A 25,658-nucleotide genomic window follows, 5' to 3' on the forward strand; every position below is an offset into this window, starting at 1 on the left:
AGCCGTCTTTGCGGTTGTCTCATCTGTTCCTGAGTCCATCCAAGTCAAGCTTACTCACTAAGGTCTCATCTGTCCACACCTGATTGAGCCGTCGTTGCAAATGTCTCGTCCTTCCTGAGTCCACCCAAGTCAGCTGTCCTTACCAAGGTCTCATCTCTTCCTGAGTCCAACCCTAGGTCAGCTAATCCTTGTGAACGTCTCATCTGTTTCTCAGTCAACTCCTGAATCTGCCCAAGTTTTCGATCCAGTCTCATCTGTTCCTGGAGCTCACCTGACCCTCTTCACTAACGTTTTTTCTATTCCTGAGTCAGCCCCTGACCCCACCCCTGAGTTTGCTGCTTATTGTTGCTGAAATCCAAACTATTCTTGAGTCAACCCCTGAGTAAACCGTCCTTGTGAACATCGTCTGTCCCTGAGTTCACCGAAGTTGGCCATCCTCGCTGATGTCTCATCTGTTGCTGAGTCCACTGCTGAGTCCCCTCGCCACATCTGTTCCTGAATTTGCCGCTGACTCATGAAATGAAAGAACAAATATGTAACAAATGATAAAAGAGAGCTAGGTAAAAAAGTTAAACTCGGCTGCTATTTATCCTCCACACAGCCGGCCAATCACGGACTGAAGTGGGTGTGAATGTCGGTTCAACGTTATAAAAAAGATACAAAGATATAAAACTGAAAAGTAGAAAATCTTAACATTTCATTTTTGCTTGAGTTGAGTATGACCATGCTTCTGCCAATCAGCAATTGAATTATTGCCTAATAGTTGCAGCTCTGTAACACAGTAAACAAATAATATATAGATGAAAATAAGAATTTATTTTGAACTCCACGTAGCCAATCATTTTTAAAGGATAAGCCACATCATCAGATTCTGAGCAATTTATGTAAACATCTTTCAAGATAATTTGTAAAAGTTATAAAGCAATCAGTTTAAGAAACTGTATAGTAAAATGTTCAAGTTGTCTCCCAACACTAGGTCAATTTTTTGCCAACTGTTTTGCCAATGAAACAACCAAAGGCTGCTTGAGAAGTGACTAGATGACATCACATTATATTATATCCATCCATTTTCTATACCCGCTTTTCCTGGCTCAGGGTCACGGGGATCTGCTAGAGCCTATCCCAGCTCTCTCTCGGGTGGAAGGCAGGGGTACACCCTGGACAGGTCACCAGTCCATCACAGGGCCACATAGAGACAAACAACCTCACACACTCACACTCACTCCTATGGGCAATTTAGAGTCACCAATCAACCTGACATACATGTTTTTGGACTCTGGGAGGAAACCAGAGTACCTGGAGAAAACCCACACAAGCACAGGGAGAACATGCAAACTCCACACAGAAAAGCCCGGGATGCGAACCCACGACCTTCTTATTATATTATATTTTATATTATATAGCCTATATGTATATTAGTTACATTAGTGATAATGTATTTATATATAAAAAATAATAATAGGGTAAAAACATAGGTTAACTTTATTTAGCTTTGTTCTTAGTAATTATTTTCAAGCTTTTTTGTCCCACCAGTATTCATCTAAATCGACCTCTGATTTCAAAAGCTTTTGATGTTTTTTTTTTTTTTTACAACAGATTAAACTTAAAATTTACTTCGACTATAACAAAAATTAAAATGAAGTTTGGATCAGCGATTGGTCATTGCAGCTCATTCACCCTTCTTTCTAGCTGCTGATTGGTCGACTGAACGTGGTGCTCCCCTCCCCACAGAACACAGCCTGTGCAGGAGCCACAGCCACATGAGAGCACATCTACTGAGAAATTTTTTAGCGAATATTCTCAAAGAAAATGAGGTACAATTTGCCCAAAGTGTCTCTAGATCTGTTGCCATTTGCCTGTTTTGAAAACACATTTCTAAATGTGTCTTATAAGTCACTGAATCGAATGAGAAAGTTGCAAACACTGCTGGTGTTTCAACTAACAATTATTTTTATTATTGATTGATCTGCCAAATATTTTCCCTTAAAAAGTTGATTACCCAGAAATCAAATCTATGACCTCTAAAAGTTTGTTTCGACCAAATTACAGTTTAAACCCACAACATATTCAGTTTACTATTGTAAGAGATAATACTGATGCTGGAACCAGCAAATGTTTGCAGTTTTGCTTGTAAAATGACTGGGATAATTAAGCAGTTATCAAAATAGCTGCATTACATTGCAGTTCCCTACATACTATATATATGCAACTTGGTTTGATTTATAGTGCAATGTGTAAAATCTGACATATTTGGTCATAAACGAGACAATTTCTGCTAAGGGTTTGCACTCGCTGAATAAATTGATTCTCATGTGGCTTTGGGTGCCTAAATATCTGCACACACAACACTGTGTGTCAGCGTTTCCTTCCTCTAACAATGCTCCTGTCCATCTCCTCTGTACATTATCTAACACTACAGGAACATTATAAGACATGCTGGTGTGTTATCTGTTCCTCCCAGGTCTCCCTTTGCTGCAGTGGCAGACTACTCTGTAACCCGAAATAATGTCATTCAGCTCTGCCTGGAGCTCACCACCATTGTACAGCAGGTGTGTGGAATTGTTTGTGTCTGCCAGCCTGTATGTGTGTGTGTGTGTGTGTGTGTGTGCGTGTGTGTGCGTGTGTGTGTGTGTGTGTGTGTGTGTGTGTGTTTCAAAAGCTGATAGCTTTTATTCTCCTCTACTTGAAGTGTGAGTCAGAGGGGAGCTGCCATGGGTTGTCATATCCCCCTATGAACAGTGTGTGTGGGTGGGACACAGTAGCCTAAGACTCTGCTTGCTGCTGCCTTCACCGAGACTCAATTCTTGGCTATTTATGTCCTTACATTTTGTCTTTTGTATGACTGATAGGTGTATAAATAAAAGATAAATGTGTCTGTTTGTGTGGGCGTGTTTTTATCTGCAAGGGTATAGACTGTGCAGGTGTAGGGTTCAATAATACGAGTCCTAGAGTACACAGGAGTAGCAGCATGAGCAGTATGATGGTGTGTGTTTATGACTGTTTGCAAGACAGGTTGTTCTGCTTGCACTACATTAAATTCTGCTTGTCCCTCAGGACTGTACGGTGTTTGAGACGGAGAACAAAATTCTTCATGTGGTGAGTTCTGCCTCCTCAGCCAGCTGTTGCTTATTTGTTCTGTGTTGATAGGTATGCATTTTATTTTTTTTGTCATGTTTTTTTTAAGATCCCATATCCACCCAATTCCATATTCCACAAATACAAAAACTCAAGTTATTGCTCTTGTGTTTTAAAAAATATTAACATTTGAAAAGGAATTATGTTTTTTTCCCCAAGAAGATTAATTCAATCATGTGTATGTGCTAAGTATGGTTGTGCATTAGCTTACCTTAGCATAAAGACTGAAAGCAGGGGGAGACACCTAGCCTGGCTTAAAGCTCAAAAATGATGCTTCAATAAGTTTGAATACAGGACTTTTTTGTTGTCAAGTAGTTACAGAATTAAAACCACATACATAAGAAACACATGAGAGCATTAGGGTTTCCATTTGTTTAGCTGTTAGCGGTTTAGCGGTTAGCTGTTGCCCCTTTGTTCCAGTCTAAGCTATGATGCTTAGCTCTAGTGCTGTAGTTATTGCTGCATTTACACAACGACAGTGGAATTGGAACTTGGTAGTGTTAACGTACTCTGAGGCTGCGTCTCAACTTAGGGACAGTATCCTTTGAAGGCTGCATTTGAAGACCAGTTGTGTGACAGCATCATAACAAGGCTGTCCCATTTCAAAAGCTCCTTTAAATGCATCCAAAAAGTGTGGCCTTCTTTTCTCGAGTGGTCCAACCTATTCCAAGATGTCCAAGATGTGTGTTGGTGTTGACAAGAGAATATGGCAGGCACAAGCAACAAGCAAGAAGACTGAGAAGAGCCTGAGGGGGTTCACTTTTAAATTTAAAAAGCATTGGCTTTAACCCAATTGAATAGATAATAGTACTAATGTTAAACAACCAATGGGTGACCTTGAAACTTCAAGTTTTCATAAATCCATCATGAAGGCTAACATCTGAGCCCAACTGCAGCTGGTTGCTAGGTAACAGGAGCGATGCTTTATGATGCAACTCTATGGGCAAGACCAATTGGTAAAAATCCTCTGTCCAGCAGAGTCATATTGGTTCGGCCTTCATATCACATCTACATTGTACACTTTGAAGGACGTAGCCCCTGAATTTGGACATAGCCCAAGTGATGTAGTTATATAACATAAATACTATAAATTAGCTACTTTTTTAAGTATTTGTACAGTAAAAGATGCAAACAAATATTAGTCCAACTGATTAAATTTTAGATGTGACTAGGACCAGTGATGGTTGCAAATTAGAGCTATATTAGCAATATTGACACTTCTGTAGTGCTCCTGTATGTATATATACATATATATATATATATGTATATATATGTATATATATATATATATATATATATATATATATATATAATTTGGACGCTGATATAAATGAGTTTTCTATAGAAAGCTGCTTCAATCAAAAAATAAATAAATAAATGCAATCTGTCTTTCTCCCAGTGATCTTTAGCCATGCAGATTGTTTGAAAATTCCAGGCTTTGAAATTATGTCTCTTAGCTTTTTGTTTTCATTGTAATTCAGTGAAGTTGAACAGAACTAAGTAATATTTGGTGTTTTCACACTTGGTCCCATTCAGTCTTCAAAACAAACTCAGACCCGTCTGGAACATTCCTTAGGGGGTGGTCTCAGGTCACTTAAGCTGTACATTGTGAGCACAAAATGCTTCAGGTTTTTTGCCTTTTGCTTCTATATTTTAGCCCTATTGGTTTATAGTAGACAGATCACATTATAGCAAGACTGGTGATGGAAGAGTAGTTTGTTCTGAGGAAGAACGTACTGCACGTCTCTAGATACTGAACGAAGAACACACGAACTGGCAAGTGTTTACAATGCACAAAAACAGATTTTCTCCAATTTCTTCTCATATGAAATAAATGGACATCGTTAGGACCTTACTGCAGTGTGTTAAAGTGATCAACTACCCATAATCCAAAGGTCTGAGAGCTTTAGAGTTGCAACAGAAAGAGGACTGGGGCTTAATCAGAGATGAAGTGGACCAGAACAAGTCTTTCAGAATGGGAATGGAAAAAGAGTCCACTTGTTGGTTGAAGAGGACTGAGTTTGGCTCATTCAAAAATGACTATGTGTAAATCCACACTAAAAAAAAAAAAAATCCACAACTGCATACCAGCTAAAGTTCAATTGACCTTTTTTCACAGCAGACATTTTAACACGTCATGAAGTTTCATTAATTTTTGGAGTGTACTGCAGTGATTTCTGAAACATTAACATAATTAGTTCCAGCTGACATGACCAAGTGTCTGTAAAAACAATCTACAGTATGAACGTGATTCCTTTGTGAATGACAAATAAGAGTGTCCTGATACTGGCAGGGCTGATTAAAAATGTACAGGATAGACAAACTTTTTACAGGGAAGAGAATAAAAACTGTAGATGCTTATGGAGCAAAAACTGAATGTAGCTGATCCTGCTCTTGAACTCACTCTCAGTAGAGCAAGAAGCTTTTAAGACGTTTGTAAATGTTTCTTGGGCTAGACAGAAAAAAAAAGAAAAAAAGAAAAAAGTTTTGGAGCTAGAAAATATATCAGCACTTTTTATTCCTAACTGCTTTTTACCTGGGAAAAAGTTCCTAAAACTGTTGACAGCATGTTGTGAGGAGTCTTTTTTTAGGGGAAGCTTTTCATTGCTGTAGGCAATAAACATTAAATCTGCATGGCTAGATGCAACTGGAGGTACGAGACCAGGAAAACAGGAGACAGTGCTATGTCAATAATGACAGCTTCTTAGAGCTTCAGCCATTTTTTGGATTGGGATGAAAATCTGCTTTGAAGTATGTTTATTTTCTTCAACTCACAGAAAACCTCTAATAAATAAACAAAGGCAGTAATGCTGTGGCTGGAAGCAAAGCAATAAAGATAGTCTGATTTTGAGAAATACAAATTATAGGCAGATGATGTTTTTCTTGCTTTTATTTTCTTAATTTTTATAAAGACTTTGTGTATTACTTGTGTGTTACTCTCTCATTTTCTTTTTCTTCTCTGCAGTGTAAGACTCTGTCAGAGGTGTGTGAGCACATTGTGTGCGTTTCTTCAGATCCACTGGTTTCTCAGTCAGCCCACCTCGAGCTTGTTCACCTCACCAACATCAAATCCTCTGAAGGCCTGGTAATAACTGCATGTACTGGGCTTTTGTAATGTTTAAACTGGTATCCCCTCTCTTGTGTTTGCATACATGTGAATGTGGTTGTCACTTGATGTGCGACAGAGATAATGCAAAAACTTTGGGCTTCTGCATTGCAGTTCTTCATCTTTTTGTTTAAATCTTATTTAGGCCTTCTACCCAGTTACAGCCTCAAATGTGTAGAAAGAAAAGGAATAAAAATAGTTAGAAATCAAGATAATACTAGGGTTACTGATTTTAAGCAAACAGTGGGCCATTTTACCAATCAATAATCATTAACAATTTGTAAAATTAATGGTCTTATCTGAGTGGAGCAGTGGTTAGCACTATTACCTCACAGCAAGAAGGTTCTGGGTTAAAATCCTGTTCGACCCTGGGACCTTTCTATGTGGGGTTTGCATGTTCTCCTCGTGTCTGTATGGGTTTTCTTTGGGTACTCTGGCTTCCTCCCACAGTCCAGACATGCAGGGTGGAGTTAGGCTAATTGGTGACTCTGAATTGCCTATAAGTGTGAGTGTCCTGGGGATGCACAAATACCATTGCACCACTGTTTTCAGTCAAGGTGGTCTTTCAACATCGTTAAAAAGCACTACTAAAAGATGCATCTATATTCAAAACAGCTACATGTAAATTTCATCCCTATGTGTTTTATTTGAAGCATTTTTAATGAAAGCACTGCCTGTGTCAAGATCTACACTGTACTTCCTGTGCTGGTACTTATTTTGATGAGACTTCCTGTTTATGGTTTCTCCCTCAGTGTTTCTTCTTTTATCTTTTGTTATTAGCACTTGATTACGTTCGGCTGTGTCTTGTTAGTCTTCCAGTGTGTGTGTGTGTGTGTGTGTGTGTCTATCTGTGTGCGTGTATACTTGCCTTGGTTCTTTGTTCAGCGCCAGATCTTTGTGTTTCCATTGATGTTCGTCATTGTTCCCGTAGTCTTAGTTATTCTCATTGTCTATTCGTTGTATTGCGTACTTGGATGTCGTTGCAGTTGTGCAGCTTGATGTTGTTGTCGTCTCACCCTGAAGTGTTCCCAGTTATGCTCTTTTGTTTGCTTTGGACTTTCCCAACTTCTGGTTTCCTTTGGATTACGACTTGTATGTTGGAGTTTCATGATACTTTAGTGTTAATGTTATCTGATACACTTTAGTTAAGTAAATCATGTGTACTAGTTCTGGTGTTGTCCTAGTCCTTTTGCATCCTTGAACTCAGCCAGCACTCCAAAACTCCTAACAGAAGGATCTGGGCATTAAAAAGGGTTCAGCAGACATGGACACCGGGACAAAGGAAGAAGAGTTTTTTTGGGGACTCCTTAAGACTGTTAGTGATACACTAGAAAAAAACTCCAGACTGTGACAGTGCAATTTCTGTCTGTTCACTCATCGAGTGTGGCCACATCTCCACTGAGGCTCTGCTCCTGCATCCCAGACCTCAGTGTGCCAACAGCTGCATCCCCGCTGAGGCTCTGCCCCTGTATCCAAGACCTCAGTGTGCCGACGGCCACTTCCCCACTGAGGCTTCGCCTTGGGTACTTGGGTCCCAATTTGCCGACAGCTGCGACCCCACTTAGGCTCCGCCATCAACGCTACCCAGACTCTGATTTACCCAGTTGGTTGCTTTTCAGTGTCTTGAGAGGACTAAGTTTGGCTCATAAAGTGCTGTTACAGTTCCTCTGTAGGACAAAGGTTGGAGCCGCCAACGCTCTCTCAGTTCCAGGCATCCACTGTGGGTCAGATGTCAGAGTCATCATGCCTCCTGTTCTGTTCCAGCTTTCAGTCCAGCTTAGGGGATGTCCAAAAGAGCTATCCTGGTTTGCCAAAGGGGTCTCCCTCCAAAACGACCCTGGATTTCTCCTCATCTTTGGGGCTGCCCTCCAGAGTTGTCTCATGTCCTAGCTCGCCTGCAGGGCAGTCCTCCTGAGCTTCTGTCATTAGTGGTTGATTGTGTTCAGCTGTCTTGTTAGTCTCCCAGTGTGTGTGTATATGCAGATGCAGCAATTTTAAGTGTCACACTTTTTAGTGCAGTATGTTTGTGGTGCCCTGGTGGTGGCTTTCCGTCAGGAATGCAGTGGTTTTAATCCTGTGCCAGGCTAAAAAATAATCCAATGTGCGGTCCCTCTTTGTGTTACACCAGGTTTCATGTATCTAGTCAAACATGGAGCACAGCATCATAAGTTACTAAAACAGTAAACACCATGTACAGTTTGCTAGAATTAAAACATCTTTGTGAACACTCGTTTCAAATCTGATATATCACACAGCTGCTCTCACAACTGTATGTTCTCTTTGATTTTGTCAGCAAAAATATTGTGAATTGGGCTTCATTAAAACACAGTAGCGCTGACCACAGAAAGGGGAGACTGGGGGTTTAACTGTGCCGCTCTACTGGCTCTACTGGCTCTACAGGCTTAAATCAACTTTCCAGTGGAAGGCTGGAAAGAAGGCCAGTGGATGGATGACTGTACAAAGTGTAATGCTGTGAAAAAAGCAGTTTAGGTTCAATTGCAGTGTGAGTTTTGTTCTGGCAGTAAGTTTTATTTGTCTCTTAACTTCATTAGTTATTTTTTACACTGGCAACAGTACAGAAAAGTCACATAGACATATGGCAGCAGCACACCTGGTGGTGTAACGTCTACCATTAAGACAAGACTGGCCAGAATCTACAATCATCTAGATCTAAATCGTGAAGTTACCTTCATTAATTATTATTGTTAAATATCTGCATCCATATTACACTTTGTTACAGAGTGGAGGCTGATGCATCATGGGTAAAAAGCCAAGGTAATCGGAATATACACAATACAAATATAATTACAAAAAATATACATGATGAAAATTAATTGGTCATTTCCTGTACATTTGGTAATCTGAACATTTCACAGTTTTACAGTCAGTGTGTGTGTGTTTGTGTGTGAGAAGAGGGTGAGGGATGAGTTGGGGGGTTGCTGAGATCTTAACGCTCTATAGAAAATGAAGGATATCAAATAGAGTGACTTAAAAAAAATAGACTACAGAATATAGATACGAATACATATTGGCCAATTGCACAACTTCACAGTTCTCAGGACAATGTGCATGGCCAGAGTCAGTACAGCATCTTAAAAATAACACTAAAATCTAGAGGTGGGATCATGCAGAAAACAGGCCATACAGTAATCATTTGCCTGACTCAGCTTAAACTCCTGCCAATTATCTGATGTAATATAATAAATTAATAAAATCATAATAATGGGAGCCCTGCACAGCTGGGAAGGACCACTGCTCATATATTTCCCACCGTTAACTAGAGAGTTGATAGTGTAGCTCTGCAGATCACAGGTCAACCTGTCTTCTCTCTGTCTGAGTTACAGATTATAGATTTGCATTAACAATCACAGAATTCCCTTTTCTCTTGCTCCCTTCACTTTCAAACCAGTCACCTTCGGGTTCCCTTTGGATTAGAACTCAGGTTGTATGTTGGAGTTTCCTACTACTTTAGTGTTTGTGTTACCTGAGATGTGCTTTTAGTTGTTAAATAAATCGTGTGTAGTATTTCTCATGTTGTCCTAGTCCTTCTGTATCCTTGAACCCAGCCAACACCTCCAAAACTCCTAACAGCCTGTCCCCAACATCAGCAGTACAACTATAGCCTTGCTCCCTGCTGTTTGTGTTAACCAAGCAGCTGTTCACTATAAACTGCTCTCAGCCTTAGCGGCACAAGTTTAAAATCTCACTCAGAGAAATATAACAATGTATAAGAAGGTGAACTTATTCCGCTTTCACATAATAACTAAAAATGACTACAAATAAAGCCTTTTTAATGACCTTTCCTGTCTTTCTGCCCATCAGGGAATGTACATAAAGTCAACCTATGATGGCCTTCATGTGATCACAGGAACTACTGAAGGGGTAAGAGCCTTACAAGCCCATTTCATTAGCTCCTATTCACATATTAAACTACAGCAAAGCACTTAGATGTATTTGTGATATAAATAACCTACATGCCACAGATACTAATGAAGTTGGTTTCACACTATGCCTAGGGTTAGTAGAAAAGACAATTCTTATTCAGAATATCTGCAAAACTGACATTTGGATTCATGAGAGTATGCCGAATTTAACAGGGATAACTCTGCAAGGCATTCCTGGAATAACTGTACAAGGCATACCTTCTGTTATATTTTAGCTTTTTTAAGTGCACTTTGTTGTGAAAATTCCCCACTATAGTATGCAGGAATCAATAAACTCAGATCAATTCATTGTCATTTATTTTCTTTTTCTCTCTTTCTGTCCTCTGGCTCGATAGTCTCCAGCTGACCGCTGTAAGAAGATCCATGCGGGAGATGAAGTCATTCAAGTCAATCACCAGACTGTGGTGAGTTTCTCATTGTGTGTGTGTGTGTGTGTGTGTGTGTGTTTGTGCTACTAAATGTTCTAAATATGGTGTTGTGTTTATTATATTACAATTCAGAATGAATTTTTTACTTGCTGATAATACTTTTACTTCATTGTGACGTCAGATTCCATTGTAATTAAGTAATTTTACAGTGTTGTACCAGTAATTTTACTACACAATATAAGTACTTCCCCTGCCACTCTTCAGGTATTTGTTTACTGCTCCTCCTCTTATCTTGTGATCAGATCTCAGGTCAATCCAGTAAATGCAATTAAGATAGTTTGTTTGCCCTAATGAGAAAGTTATCTCCCACGCAAAAGCACAAATGACTAAAAAGTCAAGAAAATTAGTTCATCCAGTAAGCGGTGAGTGTGGTTTTGTACAAATAGTGTCTAAAAATATAGAAAGATATATGATAAGATACATTGGTTTTGCAAATTGAGGGCAGATTACATCATATAAAAGCTCTATAGATAGACTTACCACCTCCACACCTACTTGCATTGCACAGTAGGCTTAACTAGCAAGATCTGATCACGATGTGGACCGAATCCAAACTTTATGTTGAATATAAATGATAGTTATCAGAGGATGATTGTATTGTTTATTATCAACACAAGGGATTTGTCACTGTATGCTTTGGCCCTCCGCCATCTACCATTCACAGGTGGGCTGGCAGTTATGCAACTTGGTTAGCTCGCTGAGGGCTGATAAAGGCGTCGTGTCCCTGACCCTGAAGAAGCGTCCACAGAGCACGCTCAGCTCCGCCCCTGCGCTGCTTAAGAACATGCGCTGGAAACCCCTGGCTCTGCAGGTGGGACCAGCTCTACCTTTTATAGACTTTATTAAGGCAGTCATCTGGCCCACATAATTCCCTGCAGCATTTGCTCTCCCGGTACGACTGCAGCCAAAGCATGTAATTAGGTCAGGGTGCTGTGGCACAGCATGGTTTTGTTTGCCAGCAGAAGCACAGTGGAATCAATGGGAAGGGAAAATTGATGGCATCCTCCACCCACATTCCCAGGGCTCCCACTAATTATGAAATGTATCTCCCTAATTAACACCGATTATCTACACAATCAGCAGGAAACACAAAGAAAAGCTGTTTTCCACTGCCCTCCTTCACTGTCTTGTGTAATCACATTAACCAGAGTCTTCAAAGATAATTTGACAAGTTACTTTTGTAGTTTTGGCCATTATTGCTGCTGTATTATAAGGTAATACTGGAGTCAAAATGAGCATACTGTGAACACAGCAACATTACAATAACTCTCTCCAACTGGGCTAATTACATCTGCACTCAGGTAATCACACTTGTTATAAAAAGTTTATCCAGACTGATTTGAAGTTAAGACTGAATGCAGGAGAAAAGCGGCTGCACAAATGGATCATCAAGATTTACACTCTGATGAACATACGCTAACAGTCAAAAGTTTGGACACACTTTACTATTGAATTGAACAAGAAAGTGTGTCCAAACTTTTGACTGGTACTATATCTCCCAAATCTCAACTATAAATTGGCAGAACTGTACATCCTGTACTCCGACTAGATGATCAGAGTTTCTGCTGGGAGACAAAAGGCAAGAGAATACAAAATGAAAAAATACAAACTTTAATATGCTGTGCCAGAAGGTAAGAGCCAATTCAGCATTTCAGTAATTGTCTTCTTTCAGTAATTGTCTTCTTCACCTTATTTCCATTGCCTGGCTCGACACAATAATCAATTTAACTGTCTCCAGACCTACATGTGTACATTCACATACATGAGGTGACGCAGAAGTATTTTCGGGCTTTGTTCTGTGTACACAACATCTATTGGTAGATAGTCTATTCATCCTGGAAGAGAATCCCTTTGTTTTTCTTCCTGAGATTTTATTCATTTAAATTACAAAAATAAGACAACTGAAACAATAAAAAAAGATGGACTGGCCTAATCACATCCACATTTCTTCTTTATAGCCGACCAGAAGTCCAGGCAGCAGTTCAGTCACACCCTCGAGCACACCCACCAAGAGCACCGCTCTCCAGGAGCTTTACATTCCCCCTCCACCCGCTGAACCATACACACCCAGGTACTGTAGTGTTTGTGTGTGTAGAACAAAATTAACTTATAATAAAGTAGAACTTGTGTTGTCAAAGATTATCTCTGACTTTGGTTATTTGCTGATAAATCGGCTGTACCTGTTGCCAAAGAGATGAGACAGGAAGCAAACGCTCTGAGTCGCCAAACACTTTTCTGGATCAAGAGTCTCACCGACGAGAAGAGGAGGAGCCTGTGTACTGCACCACACCCACATATGGTAAAGTTTTATCATTCAGGATGTGTGCATGTGTGTGAGAGTGAGAGAGAGAGATAGAGACTAAAAAAGAGAACAGTTCTGATGCTCAGTTTGAACTTCAGCGAGTTGTCTTGATCACGTCTACATCCCTAAATGCATTGAGTTGATGCCATGTGATTGACTGACCAGCTATTTGTGTTAACAAGCAATTGAACAGGTGTATCTAATAAAGTGGGCGGTTAGTGTATATGTATATGTTTTAGAAAGTGCTAAACTTAATGAAGTCACTTAAAAGCATTTACAAAATGAGACTCTGCAGATGGTAACAGTTTAATTCTTTATTGTCCCATGAGAGAAACTTTGTTTTACACCAAAGTAACATAAAAACACAGAACATAAAACATCAAGACAATACAAACACAATAAAACAATCAACAACATTAAAACTGATTTTACTATGCATGCAATACTATGGAAGCCAAGAATGGCTGTGCTTGCAAAAACTTTTTATGCAGTTATTTTCAGCTCATGGGTAAATCATTAAGTTATCTTGAGATAACAAAGCTTGTTTTCTCATAACAGGATCATTTATCTCATTATTATGAGAAATACAGAATAGAACAAAGGGTGGATGACAAAACAGCACCACAAATAGTTAAAACTGAATTAAAAGCAGTTATTTCACATGGGATGAATAAAAACTTGAACCTGCTACATCTAATTTGCAAACCTGTATCTCTGACCAGAGGGGAGAAAGGATAGTCTGTATTTGATGTAATGGACTGAACTTTCTGTTAACAGATGATTTTACGCTTGTTTCCTCTTCGGTAAGTTTAAATTCATTTAAGTTTTTTGATTGCGTGTGTACTTGTAGGCAGGCTGAGGCCCATCTCCATGCCTGTGGAGTGTAACTGGGTGGGCGACTATGAAGACCCAGCCAAGCTTAACAGAGAAAGCCGCAGAGGTGAGTGCTGGCGTGTGGAGTGCATATGTGTGTGTGTGTGCACACCCTGAGGAGCCCGTTAGTCTGTTTCTCTGTATTATGGAGAGATCAGTGAGTCGAGATCAATGCGCCTCTATCCCATTCCCTAATTCTGTGTGATTAGCATCACAGAGAAATAAAATGAGAAGGGATGACAACGGAGAGGGTGGGGGTGGGTAGTCGTGGGGGGGGGGGACAATTGGCACAAAGCCAGAGAAAATGAAAGGGAGGAATAATAACAGCATTAGGAAGAGAGGAATAGAGATATGAGGACAGAGGAGGAACAGAAAGAAAAGACCATTTTTCCTAACCTCCACCTGAATCACTCATACAGTTACCATGGCGATGCTGACAGCAGCTCTTCTCAGTGTCTCTCTTTCCTCTGGCCGCTGCCTAGCAACCAAGGGACGACAGGAGGGTGGTAACAGGGGAGAGAGAGAGGTTGAGAAACCTGAGTTTCCTCTTTGGTGAAGAGAAGTTGGTTGGAAAAGATGGAAGAAACAGTCATACAGATCCATGGTCATGTCTCTCTTATACTCTCACTCCTAATGAACAGTTTTGCTTTTCCACCAACATATCTTTTTATTCTGATTTAGTTATTACACCAATAAGGTTTTCATCCAGCTCCTTTCATGCGCATTTTGGAAAATTTGGAAGCACAAATTTGTAAATTTGTCAAAAATAAGTAGTAAAGGCTTGGCTGAGATATTGGCTTATTGATAAAAGCGAAATATGATAAATGCAGACAAATTATGACATTATGAAGCAGAGTGATGACATTGTAATGTTACCTAGATTAATACATGAAGCAGAGCTCATATTGTTTAGTTTCACCATTTGCAGTTTGACTGGTGCTCTTTTTGTTATGGCTTCCTGTTGTGCCTGCTTCTTCTGCAATGGTTTATCAGCACCTGACTGGAATAATAGCAGTAGCTGTGTACTATATGAAAAATCTCCTAATATTCACTGACCAGTAGTGTATAGAAAAACACATTAATCCTGTTACTTTGTTGATTTTTTTTGTAATTCCAGTACAGTTGTGCTACATTTAGATGGAAACCCAGCCGTCCATCCATTATCTATACCTGCTTATTCCTATTTAGGGTCTCAGGGATCAGCTGGAGCCTATCCCAGCTCTCTCTGGGTGAAAGGCAGGGGTCCACCCTGGACAGGTCCCCAGTCCATCACAGGGCCACATAGAGACAAACAACCTCACACACTCACACTCACTCCTATGGGCAATTTAGAGTCACCAATCAACCTGACATACATGTTTTTGGACTGTGAGTACCCAGAGAAAAAAGTGCAGGAAAACCTTTCTGTTTTTAGAGGAAATGTATGAATATTCTTCCTGACAGTATCCTCACCCTGTACTGAGTTTGTACACAATTATGCCATGTCCAAAGGGTGGAGTGTTTTTAGTGTCCCTGCTTCCCATTTCCTACCAAAGGTCTGTTTCATTTAACCCTGGCAATGAGCTTTTCTTCACTTATTATTTCTGGGTACGTAAACAAACCAAATCACTCTATACGACAGATCAATCAATCCCCATATGAAATCATTGTTTTAATGGGTGTATGGGTCATTTTTAGAGGCAATGAGAAATTAACTATTTTTAAGAGTTAATATAACAGACCTTTACCATTGAATTCTTCTCAACTTCACTAATTATTTTGATGGGAATGCTAAAACAAAAGGCCAAAAAACTATGAAACTATGAAAAACACTGTGGTCAGTCTCTGTAGACTTAGATGAATGTATTTATTTTGGACCCAGGAATTCTGCTTCAGTACTGTTTCCCTCCATCCATCTCTTATACTACACTGCACTGAGGACAAGGTCAGTTATCTCTTCTGTATAATAAGTAGCAGTAAGAACAGATTACTCATCTTCAGATACTAAGACAAGACAATCTTAAAATTTGGACAGGTATTTTAAATACAATATTTTTATTGACGTGAATATACAGGGTTTGTATATAGGAAAGTAGGGAATTTCTCTCCCATGTCTTGCCTCCTCTGGTTCTTTATTTACATTCTTGTCTGGTATCATTCTCTATTATAAGACCTGTGTTATACCAGTGTTATATGCAATGTTGTCTACTCTTGTATCTCACTGATTGTTGTCCCGTTTAGAGTCTCATATATTATTCATGGGGCGCTTTGCCTTAGAAAGGTGTTTTATAGCGTCTAAGTTTATGTAGCCTGAACCATTTGTTTCTGTAACAGTCCAGAATTGCTTTGTTGACACATCACTATGTGTATCATAATCCATTCCTTTTTACTTCAGGACATTGTAATGCTGTCTTCAAGGTAACTTACTCAGCAAATTAGAATAATCATATTATTTACACCCTCCACTTCTGCATCCCAAATCAGATTTGTTTTGGAGCCCACCAGCTTTCTGCCTACTAATGTACCCAGTACTAATTTTATCAATGAATTTTCTGAGCTCCTTTACTATGTTGCTCCAAAACACGACAATATCCTCATTCATGGATATTACAGTATTCAAATTAGGTCTCCCTACAGAGCCGTGAATTATGTGGTCTCAAACAATCAGTTTAAGTACACACCCCAGATTTAGTTCCATCTTTAGGACTGTGATAGAAATTCTCACCTGTTTGACCACTTGGCAGTAGCCTATACCATGCACCAGTCTTATGCACCCTGATTTTCTTTATTCATTCACACATTTAGAGAGGCTCCCTGCCCCACCCTTGCATCTTTTAAATATCAGAAATATACTTTGGCCATGCCTTGGCTTACAAAATAACAGTAACATTGAAGAAAGAAAGGCAGGGTAGAAATGGAGGCAGGATAAACTACAAACATCATTTCAAGTTCTGAAAGAGCTTTTGAGTGAGAACCAACTGGTTGTCAAAAATGCCAGACCACAATATTTTTTCAATCATATCACCAATAACTGCTATAATCCCAGCTGGTGTATTTCTTTCTATGAATAGACAATCCATCTTCTCTCAAAACACTGCAGTTTCCCTTATCCCCATAAACCTCAATGAGCTCCATCATATTTCATCTTCTCTGAAGACCTCCACTTGCTCCCAGGATGCAAACCAGACAAAACTCTTTAAGACTTTATTGGCACTACTGGCTCCAGCATGCTGTCAGTCATCCATCTCTCTCCTATGGCTGGTTAAGTTCCTCAAAAATATTATTTCACTTATTATCACTGATTCTTGTCTTTCCATGCCATTGTACACTGTAAAGCACTGTTATGTGTATAAAGTAATATAAACAGTAAATAAAATTTTGTTGTTTTTTTTTTAAACTTGAAGTTTAAAATTTTACTTCTAAATCTTCTTTCCTCTTGTATTACACTTATGAGAATGAAACCACAAAATCTCTTTAGTAAATTTTAGGGGCATTATTTTGCTAATAGTCAAATCTCACAAGCATGCACCCACCCATGACCAGGTGGTATTCATTGGTAAATGATTGACAAAAGTTTGTTAGTTTATGACTAAAGCGAATCCATGAATGAGTTCAGCTAGGGCAACAAATTAAAAAAGAATTAAATAAAAGTAAGACAAATATGAGACAAGAATCCAAAAATGTTAATTGGTTTTTGGTTCTAAATGTTATCAAAGCAGTGTGGAGCAGTGTGTTCATTTGGAGCATGACCACAGATTTGGGAACATATTTAGAGTATGAATCATTATTGTAGAGATCATGTGGGTCATTCTGGGCTAATAGGAGCGCTATTTCCCTGCCAGAAAATAGTGCAAACCAAATTGGATTTAGAAACTTTAAAGATATTTGCACAGTGTGTGATTATTTTCCAAAAACTGATTAGCTCAAATAATTATGCTCTGATTAAAGGTCAAAATCTGTAACTCAAATCACTACTGTAATTTTGATCAGTCTTTTAAATGACATGACATTTTGGCTTTGTGCTTTATTTATATATTTTTAATATTACGCTCTAATTAACACAGAAAACTCTGTGACATTAAACAGTGAGCAGCACTGATTAGGAACACCACAGACTGTAAAAAATAGAGAAAGAAGATCAGTATGACTAATCGGTATATGGACATGTTAATCCCTCGATCACAGGGATCACTGCTTCAAGTTTGATCATTTTTATTTGCTATTGGCTGTTGGCATCTTGTGCTGATTTGACTGCATGTTTTACAGAGGCATCACTGATGCGTTATGTGGGACTGTCCGGTGTGGACGAGAGGACCAGCTCCGAGGACTACACCTCCCACACCACTCGTCCCGGTAAACGGTCCAGCGACACAACCAAACGTGCCAAAAGGCGAAGCCACCACAGCCAGAGCCCCTCCCATTATGTTCTCCAGACAAATCAGAGGGACTCTCCACCTAGAGATGCAGCTTCCATGTATCATGTAAGTCCTTTTTTTTTTTTTGTCTTTTACGTACTATTTCTTCAACAGCAAGAGCCAGAATCATTAAATTATACTGCTGACTGGCTCACATACAGATTTTTTCAGTCCTGAAACCCTTTCAGTCCTGGAGTCATAAAATATATAAAATTTCTCTTTTTAATTAGTTGGTGTTTCTACCCCTATTTGGTAGAGTAACACTGGTGCATAGCATAGTTACATACTGTAGCTAGGCCGGTGAACACGTTTAAAAAACCCTGACTCCTCAGTTGCTCGATGAAACTAAATGAGGAAATCTGTTTCCTTTCTGGTTTCATACAGCTGCGGCTCAGAGATTTGGGGATAAAAAAAGAAAGAAAGCATTGGAGCTTTTAGCCCTGATGGAAATGTGCTGTAGTGAAGTGTGACCTGAGCAAATGCTGACTCATTATTACCCCCTGTCACTTCCATGACATCTGTCCGCCCTGGCTGTCTGTCTGAGCTCGACGTTCCCCCGTCCAGATAGTCGGTTTGGCCATCAGTGACCTTATACATCTTGACAGAAATTTGAAAATTAAACGTGTTTGCATGTGCATGTTTGTGTGCCTGTGTTTTAGTGTGTGTTTGCAGTATGCAAGGATGCTGTGATGGCAGATGGCGTGTCAGTGGGTGTGGGCGGGCCCATGTCATCTGTCTTGCTGAGCATGGGGCTGTGAATGGCCCAGTTCCAGCCTTCAATATGTGTAAAATGGTGACATTAGAGCTGGTCTGTTGCCCTATCTGACCTTTTGGGAGAGGTCACATCTTAGATATGTTGGCTAGAGCTGAAGGTTTTAGATCAGAGGACTGTAAGGCAGGAGGAAAAGCTAGCGCATGAGGTTAATGCTCCTTCTTTTCTAAACACGAGACAGGATAAACATATTGTTAGATTTGTCTGTGTGTGTGTGTGTGTCTGTGGGAGACTTAGACTTTTCTCATCATCATTTTCCTGTCCCCAATGTCCATCACAAATGTTCATGATTCTGCTTAGAAATCCTGGAGCACAAGATGCTGAAGGTTATATGAGTCCTGCCATGTCAAGTAGTTCATAAACACACATCAAGATCTGTCCAAGTTTCCTTGGACTGAAAAAAAAAAGATTTGCTACAGTGAGTAAAATTATTTTATGGGTCTGGTTTGAATTAATTATAAACGTGTGTGTATCTATAACTCAGCAACACAGTGGCTGAATGGTTAGCACTCTCAGCAGGAAGGTTGCTGGTTCATAGTCCGCATGTTCTCCCTGTCCTTGTGTGGGTTTTCTCCAGGTACTCTGGTTTCCTCCCACAGTCCAAAAACATGTATGTCAGGTTGATTGGTGACTCTAAATTGCCCATAGGAGTGAGTGTGAGTGTGTGAGGTTGTTTGTCTCTATGTGGCCCTGTGATGGACTGGTGACCTGTCCAGGGTGGACCCCTGCCTTTCACCCAAAGAGAGCTGGGACATGATCCAGCTGATCCCTGGGACCCTGGTTAAGGAATAAGCAGATATAGATGATGGATGTAACTCTGTTTAATTTGTTGCTCATCATTTTAAAACAATTTTCTGCATTAACATCAGTTTGCAATCAAACCTCATCTGTAACATCTGTAATGTATGGCGTAAGTCATGCAGAATCTAAATGTGATGTGTATTAATGTCTGTTCATGAGGTATTTTTCATTTTTCACTTACTATATAAAAACTGAAATCTAATGAGATAATAATCAGATGATTTTTAAGACATTATAAGGAAAGCTTCCAGGATATTAGAGGAAAAATATGAGCCCACAAGATATTAATTGATATGTAAAGATCGTTGAGAATGATCATTTATAAGTTTTCTTCAGCATCAAAATAATTAAGTAATAATCATATAGACGACCATGGCTATACTGACAACAGGAATTAGTAATAGCAAATTCATTATAAAATGTATGGTTCCAGAAAAAACAGAGCTCAGATTGTAGCTAACTCAGTAACTCTATGGCTTCATGGCAGGAAGGGAAGTATGAGGGTGCTTGTCCTTCACATTTTACCCACAGAGGTTTCTAATTAATCCCAGTGGCCCCCGAGCTCTAGTTTCTCACATTTTTTTCACCAAATGGACGTCCTATTGTGCTGTTGTTACTTCCCCTCCCTTCTTTTCTCCCTTCTATGTTTAGAAGTGTGAGGGTTGCTAAAGTCCTCCATTAGGTCAACTTTCCCCATATGCCTGACTGTGCATGAGAGGAAAAGACTGTGAGAGAAAAACTGTTTCCTTTTGTGTTATCCATGTATCGTCTCCTCCCTAAGATCTGTCATCTTGTATATGCCAGGATTTTTTGCAACAAACAAAAATCACTGATTCATCTTCCCTCTCTTTTCTTCTTTGCAACCTCTCAGACATACCAGCAGTCGTCCTCTCTGCAGTCAAAGAATAAGAAGAAGAATAAAGGTAGGCAGAAAAGCCGCCTGTTCAGTTTCACCTCATGCCACAGATGCTTTCCAGTTGTGACCATTTACCCCTTTACTCTCGTTTATTTTAGGAGTTTATTTTTTATATGTAATGTTCTTGAATGTTTTGTGGCAAAGTCTTTATAATTTAGTATAAATCATAAGGTAAATGGTGACCTTAGTGGGATTTAGTTTCTAAGCAGAATTTCCAGTTTCTTTGAAAACACCTTTTCCATCCAAAACCATGGAAAAAATGTGTCATAATTTTTTATTTCCAGATTTTCTGAATGGGACGCTTGCTTGAAGAAAGATTTGACATTTTTGCAAGTTGATTTGACTTGTTGTTCACTGACCAAAAGACTATTTCAATTGCATTAGCAAGTAGTTAAAAAGACAAGATAGACAAAATATATTTGTACGATGCACCAATTGTACAATTTCTTCTCTACAAAAACTCAAATTGCATAGTCCTTGCTTTTAATTTAGAGTTACATACCGGTTCCCTTCTAGGATATTGTAGGAAATGTGACCATAAAACAAATTTTCTATCAGTAGAAGTTTGTCTTTTATTTTCTTTTGAATATGCAGAGAAATGTTTTAGACACACGTAGTTTTATTCATAATATGAATCTACTCTATATCACTAACAATAGACAGTATCGCCTACCTGAGATAATTACATTTACTGTCAGCATTGGCAACTACTGATTATTAATCAGTCAGTAAACTCTTAGATTACTTTTGTCAGTTTGATTGGTAAAATAACAAGTAATGACAAATGCCCTTCTCAGTTTCTCAGAGCATCTTCAAATGAAAATGTTTTAATCATGTAAAATGAAGCAGAGACTCCTCACTTTAAAGAAGCTGATTTTTTTTTTTCTTGATAAACACTATAAATGTTTAGTTGTTTTATTGTTTGATTGTTAATTTCAGCACTAGTCAGTATCACAGTTATTTTCTTCCTGTTTGCACATTTATGCAATTTATGTAGGTTTAGGTTAAACGATGCTGGTTCCAAACCAGATGTTGTGACTTGGCATTTCACATTTCTGGTGGAGGCAAAGCTACAACTATATAACTATAACTAATATCATCATAACTGCTGTTTATTCTGTCTTTTGAAATGAAAATAAAACCTTCGATGGCCATAGGAACTTAAATCCTTATCAGTCCTACGACTTTATCCTGTTAAAACTGTTATTTTATCTGTTTTCTGGTCCACATTTTGTGGACTTGTGGACTTGCTGAAGTGAGTTCTATATTTGCATTTTAACATCTTGATTCACAGATTTTGATGAGTCCAGACTGGGTTGCAGGCGAGGAATCTTCTTGTCACTTTACTAAATGATGTACCATTTGAATGTTCACATATGAAATATGATCCACTTATTCAGGGACCTTTATGAGACAATATACATTCATCTGAAACTACTCTCTAGTCACATTGGTTTTGGCCACCTTTCTTTATAGAGCTTTTTTAGTGCTCTCATTCAATATATGTTGAATTTATCAACAAAAGATACTAAAGTTATAATTGGTTGCACCATGTCCAATTTGTACTTTTTTTCATAGATTTTACTATCTAATTGTCATATTTCAAAATCCTTGCTATCAGTTTCTTTGCCTCTTTGACCAGACCTTTTTCTTTTCACCACACTAACAAGGATCAACATGTTGGAAGCGATTTTTTTCTTCCACTGGCCTGTCACTTGTTTCACCATCTGGCATCATGAGAAAATCTGAAAGCTTTAGCTCCATCTGCACTTTTTCTTCAGTGGCTTTATTTGTTTACAGGAATTAATGTAAAGTTTCAACACAAATGTGATTAATAATGATTTAATAATGCTGCAAAGAGGTAATGAATAGAAAGAAGAAATATTAGTGTTCTGGACTGTCAAAGCCAAAAAACTCAAAGCACACAAAGGTCTGTCAGGATGTTATAGTCCTCTCTACATCAGAGTATATAATTTATGAAGTATCTGTAGAGTCTCTCCTTTTCACACTATATGTGTGAGCTTTTGTATTCCTTTGTTTCTCTCTGAAATAGAGTTGGTACCTTTAAAGACATGGTTTACTGTATGCTTTCCATTGCCACAGAAATAAATAGAATTTTTATTACTTTCCGCTTTTGACACAGAGCAATAAAAAAGTTTTCTCTATAATCCGTGGTAATCTCTAATGAGGGGCCTGCTGGGAAAATGCTACAGGGCTTTAATGCCAGAAGAAAAAAGGTAGTTTTTATTAAAGACCTCTTACCTTAATGCAGTTCAGACTGCGGTCTTTCCAAGAATTATGGTACATTAGATTGTGACATTTGGTGAATGCTTTTATTTACATGTGAAAGGCTTAGAATGAGTACTTACAAGCAACATTAGTACTGTAATTTTTTCTTTTACTTTGAACGTATGACTCCTTTCAGTTGTCTGATTTATAGTCTCTGTTGTTTACCGCTTTTTCCTTGCAGGAAGAGCTTTGGCCTCTTTGAGTCGGAGGCGTGTTTCCTGCAAGGCCCTGGGCAGAGGAGATTGCGAGGGCTGGTTGTGGAGAAAGAGAGATGCAAAGGGTTACTTTTCTCAGAAATGGAAGAAGTACTGGTTTGTTCTGAAGGACAACTGCCTTTATTGGTACATCAACGAGGAAGTAAGTCCCTAGTTTTATACTTTGCCCTTTCCTTTCCAGCTTAGATTAGAAGAATATTTCAAAGTGTCCCCCAAAACTGTAGCATATGCAAGTTTATGACATAGTCACTGTGTGTTAATGCTCTGTGGCTAAGAGAGAATAACAAAATGTAGAAAGTACTTAAAGTAAACGTGATGCTTGTTACACATGAATAAATGAGTCCAGTTTGCTTGAGTGGAAATAGTCAATGAAAAGAATGTCACCCTGATTTCAAATGAAATTTGCATAATGTAGGTTTTAAGACCTTTTTTAAAATGTCAAATCTCTAAGGGAAGTCCATGGTTTTTATCTAAGATTTTATTTTTAAACCATGCTAGCAGTGCAGCTCTAGGGATGTCAACACTGGTCTGCCAGCACACCACTTTGATACAAATTGAATCATCTCCACAGCTTTGAGGATTTCTAACATGTATTTAATTAATATGGCTTAACAAGTATTAGATGTATTTCAATGAAATTTAATACACATATTTAATGTTATGGTCTTGAACCAACCTACATAGTATGAACCAGGATGATCTCTCTCTGGTGTTAGTCTTCTATTTCTTCAAAAGTACAGGACAACAACTTTTGTTGAGGCAGCTTTTATTTCTGAGCCAATGGTCTCTGAGCCAATGGATCAGTCTGACTGAGGATCTGAGAGAAGCTGAAAGTGCTGAGGCTTTTGAGCATAAACTTAAGACTGTATCATTCCTTTTTATATATTTTATTTGTCCTTTTATCCCATTTATTTCATCTAGATTTTTATGTCTTTTAATTAGAAATACACATGCTGCAGTTTTTTTTTGTATGTTTTTGTAAGTGCGACCTGCTAATACCGATTTTCTTTCCAAGAACCATAATTTACAGTAAATACAAATAAAAATCAACTTTTCTTCAAAACTAAATATGATTTTTAAACTAAATAATAAAAGATTAAAAGTAAGAGAAATAATTATAAAAGGAATTATTAAACACTTAAACAGCTTCCATCCATCCATCCATCTTCTATACCCACTTATTCCTTGACCAGGGTCCCAGGGATCTTCTGGAGCCTATCCCAGCTCTCTTTGGGTGAAAGGCAGGGGTCCACCCTGGACAGGTCACCAGTCCATCACAGGGCCACATAGAGACAAACAACCTCACACACTCACACTCACTCCTATGGGCAATTTAGAGTCACCAATCAACCTGACATACATGTTTTTGGACTGTGGGAGGAAACCAGAGTACCTGGAGAAAACCCACACAAGCACAGGGAGAACATGCAAACTCCACACAGAAAGGCCCCTGATGGGTTTCGAACCAGGAACCTTCTTGCTGGCAACAGTGCTAACCACTCACAGGGCTGCCCACTTCCCAACTACATAAAATTTAAATAAAACAACTTGCTGCTTTACGGTTGGCTTGTATCTATAAAGCACTTTAAATTGTGTTTACCCATATGAAAGGTGCTCTATTAAAGGCTGCAGAATAGCTGCAAATACATCACCACTGGCACTTACATCAAAACAATAGTTCTAAATTAACACTAATGAAATCAGTTAAGCTAATTATATATATGGTGTCTGTGTCAAGTTTCACTTACCCTCCTACAAACGTGTTATACACTAAATGGAACGCTAACTACATCTTCACATATGTAAACAAAGGGGTGTGCAGGTTGACAGATGTTAATCTTTCTGCTGTTATCCATAATGGACGATTCAGGCAGCTATTTTATATCTTTATTTTTAGTCTGACTCAGACAAAAAGCTTTTGAAAATATTCATTAACAATGTTTATCTGGAAAGCTGTGGAAGGGTCACACAGCTTGTGTACATTGTTCTGCAGAAGTCCTTGTCTCATTTGTGTAGCAGTGTTAGCATGAGCCAGAGGAAATATGCCAGGTTGAAAAAAACCAATTTTATCCTTTAACCTGTTTCTTTCTTAGCCTTTCTTATAACCCATTAACCTATATTTATTTCAATATGTTCAATCTCACTTTTTGTTCAGGATGAGAAGGCAGAGGGGTTTGTCAGTCTCCCAGAGTTTAAGATTGATCGGGCCAGTGAATGCCGCAAAAAGTAGTAAGTGCTTAATGAAAACAAGTCTTTTCATAATTTACCACATGTATACTGGACTCTCCATGTACATGTATGTGTGGTTTATATGCTATTATGTATGAATGCATACCTGCAAAAACTGTTTCCTGTTTCCTCATGTCTCTCTAGTGCTTTCAAAGCCTGTCACCCCAAGGTCAAGAGTTTCTACTTTGCAGCAGATGGAGTGGATGACATGAACAGGTGAAGTAGGATGTGCTAAACACAGACAATGTTTATGA

The 25,658-nt window shown here is 38.8% G+C and overlaps 1 protein-coding gene across 1 annotated transcript in view; it reads left to right on the forward strand.

Annotated features, from left to right (window-relative positions):
* cnksr2a (connector enhancer of kinase suppressor of Ras 2a) overlaps window positions 1-25,658 on the forward strand; it is a 60,599-nt gene that overhangs the window by 22,655 nt on the left and 12,286 nt on the right. The window contains exons 4-17 of the mRNA XM_026292637.2: window positions 2,462-2,549; window positions 3,055-3,096; window positions 6,101-6,220; window positions 10,064-10,123; window positions 10,521-10,589; window positions 11,278-11,424; window positions 12,572-12,684; window positions 12,806-12,912; window positions 13,766-13,855; window positions 18,034-18,248; window positions 20,627-20,678; window positions 23,142-23,317; window positions 25,331-25,404; window positions 25,549-25,620. Coding sequence (XP_026148422.1) covers window positions 2,462-2,549; window positions 3,055-3,096; window positions 6,101-6,220; window positions 10,064-10,123; window positions 10,521-10,589; window positions 11,278-11,424; window positions 12,572-12,684; window positions 12,806-12,912; window positions 13,766-13,855; window positions 18,034-18,248; window positions 20,627-20,678; window positions 23,142-23,317; window positions 25,331-25,404; window positions 25,549-25,620 — 1,425 coding nt within the window. The remainder of the gene's footprint in view (window positions 1-2,461; window positions 2,550-3,054; window positions 3,097-6,100; window positions 6,221-10,063; window positions 10,124-10,520; window positions 10,590-11,277; window positions 11,425-12,571; window positions 12,685-12,805; window positions 12,913-13,765; window positions 13,856-18,033; window positions 18,249-20,626; window positions 20,679-23,141; window positions 23,318-25,330; window positions 25,405-25,548; window positions 25,621-25,658) is intronic.

This window comes from Mastacembelus armatus, chromosome 20 (assembly GCF_900324485.2).
Source record: "Mastacembelus armatus chromosome 20, fMasArm1.2, whole genome shotgun sequence".
In the NCBI taxonomy this organism is placed as follows: Eukaryota; Metazoa; Chordata; class Actinopteri; order Synbranchiformes; family Mastacembelidae; genus Mastacembelus; species Mastacembelus armatus.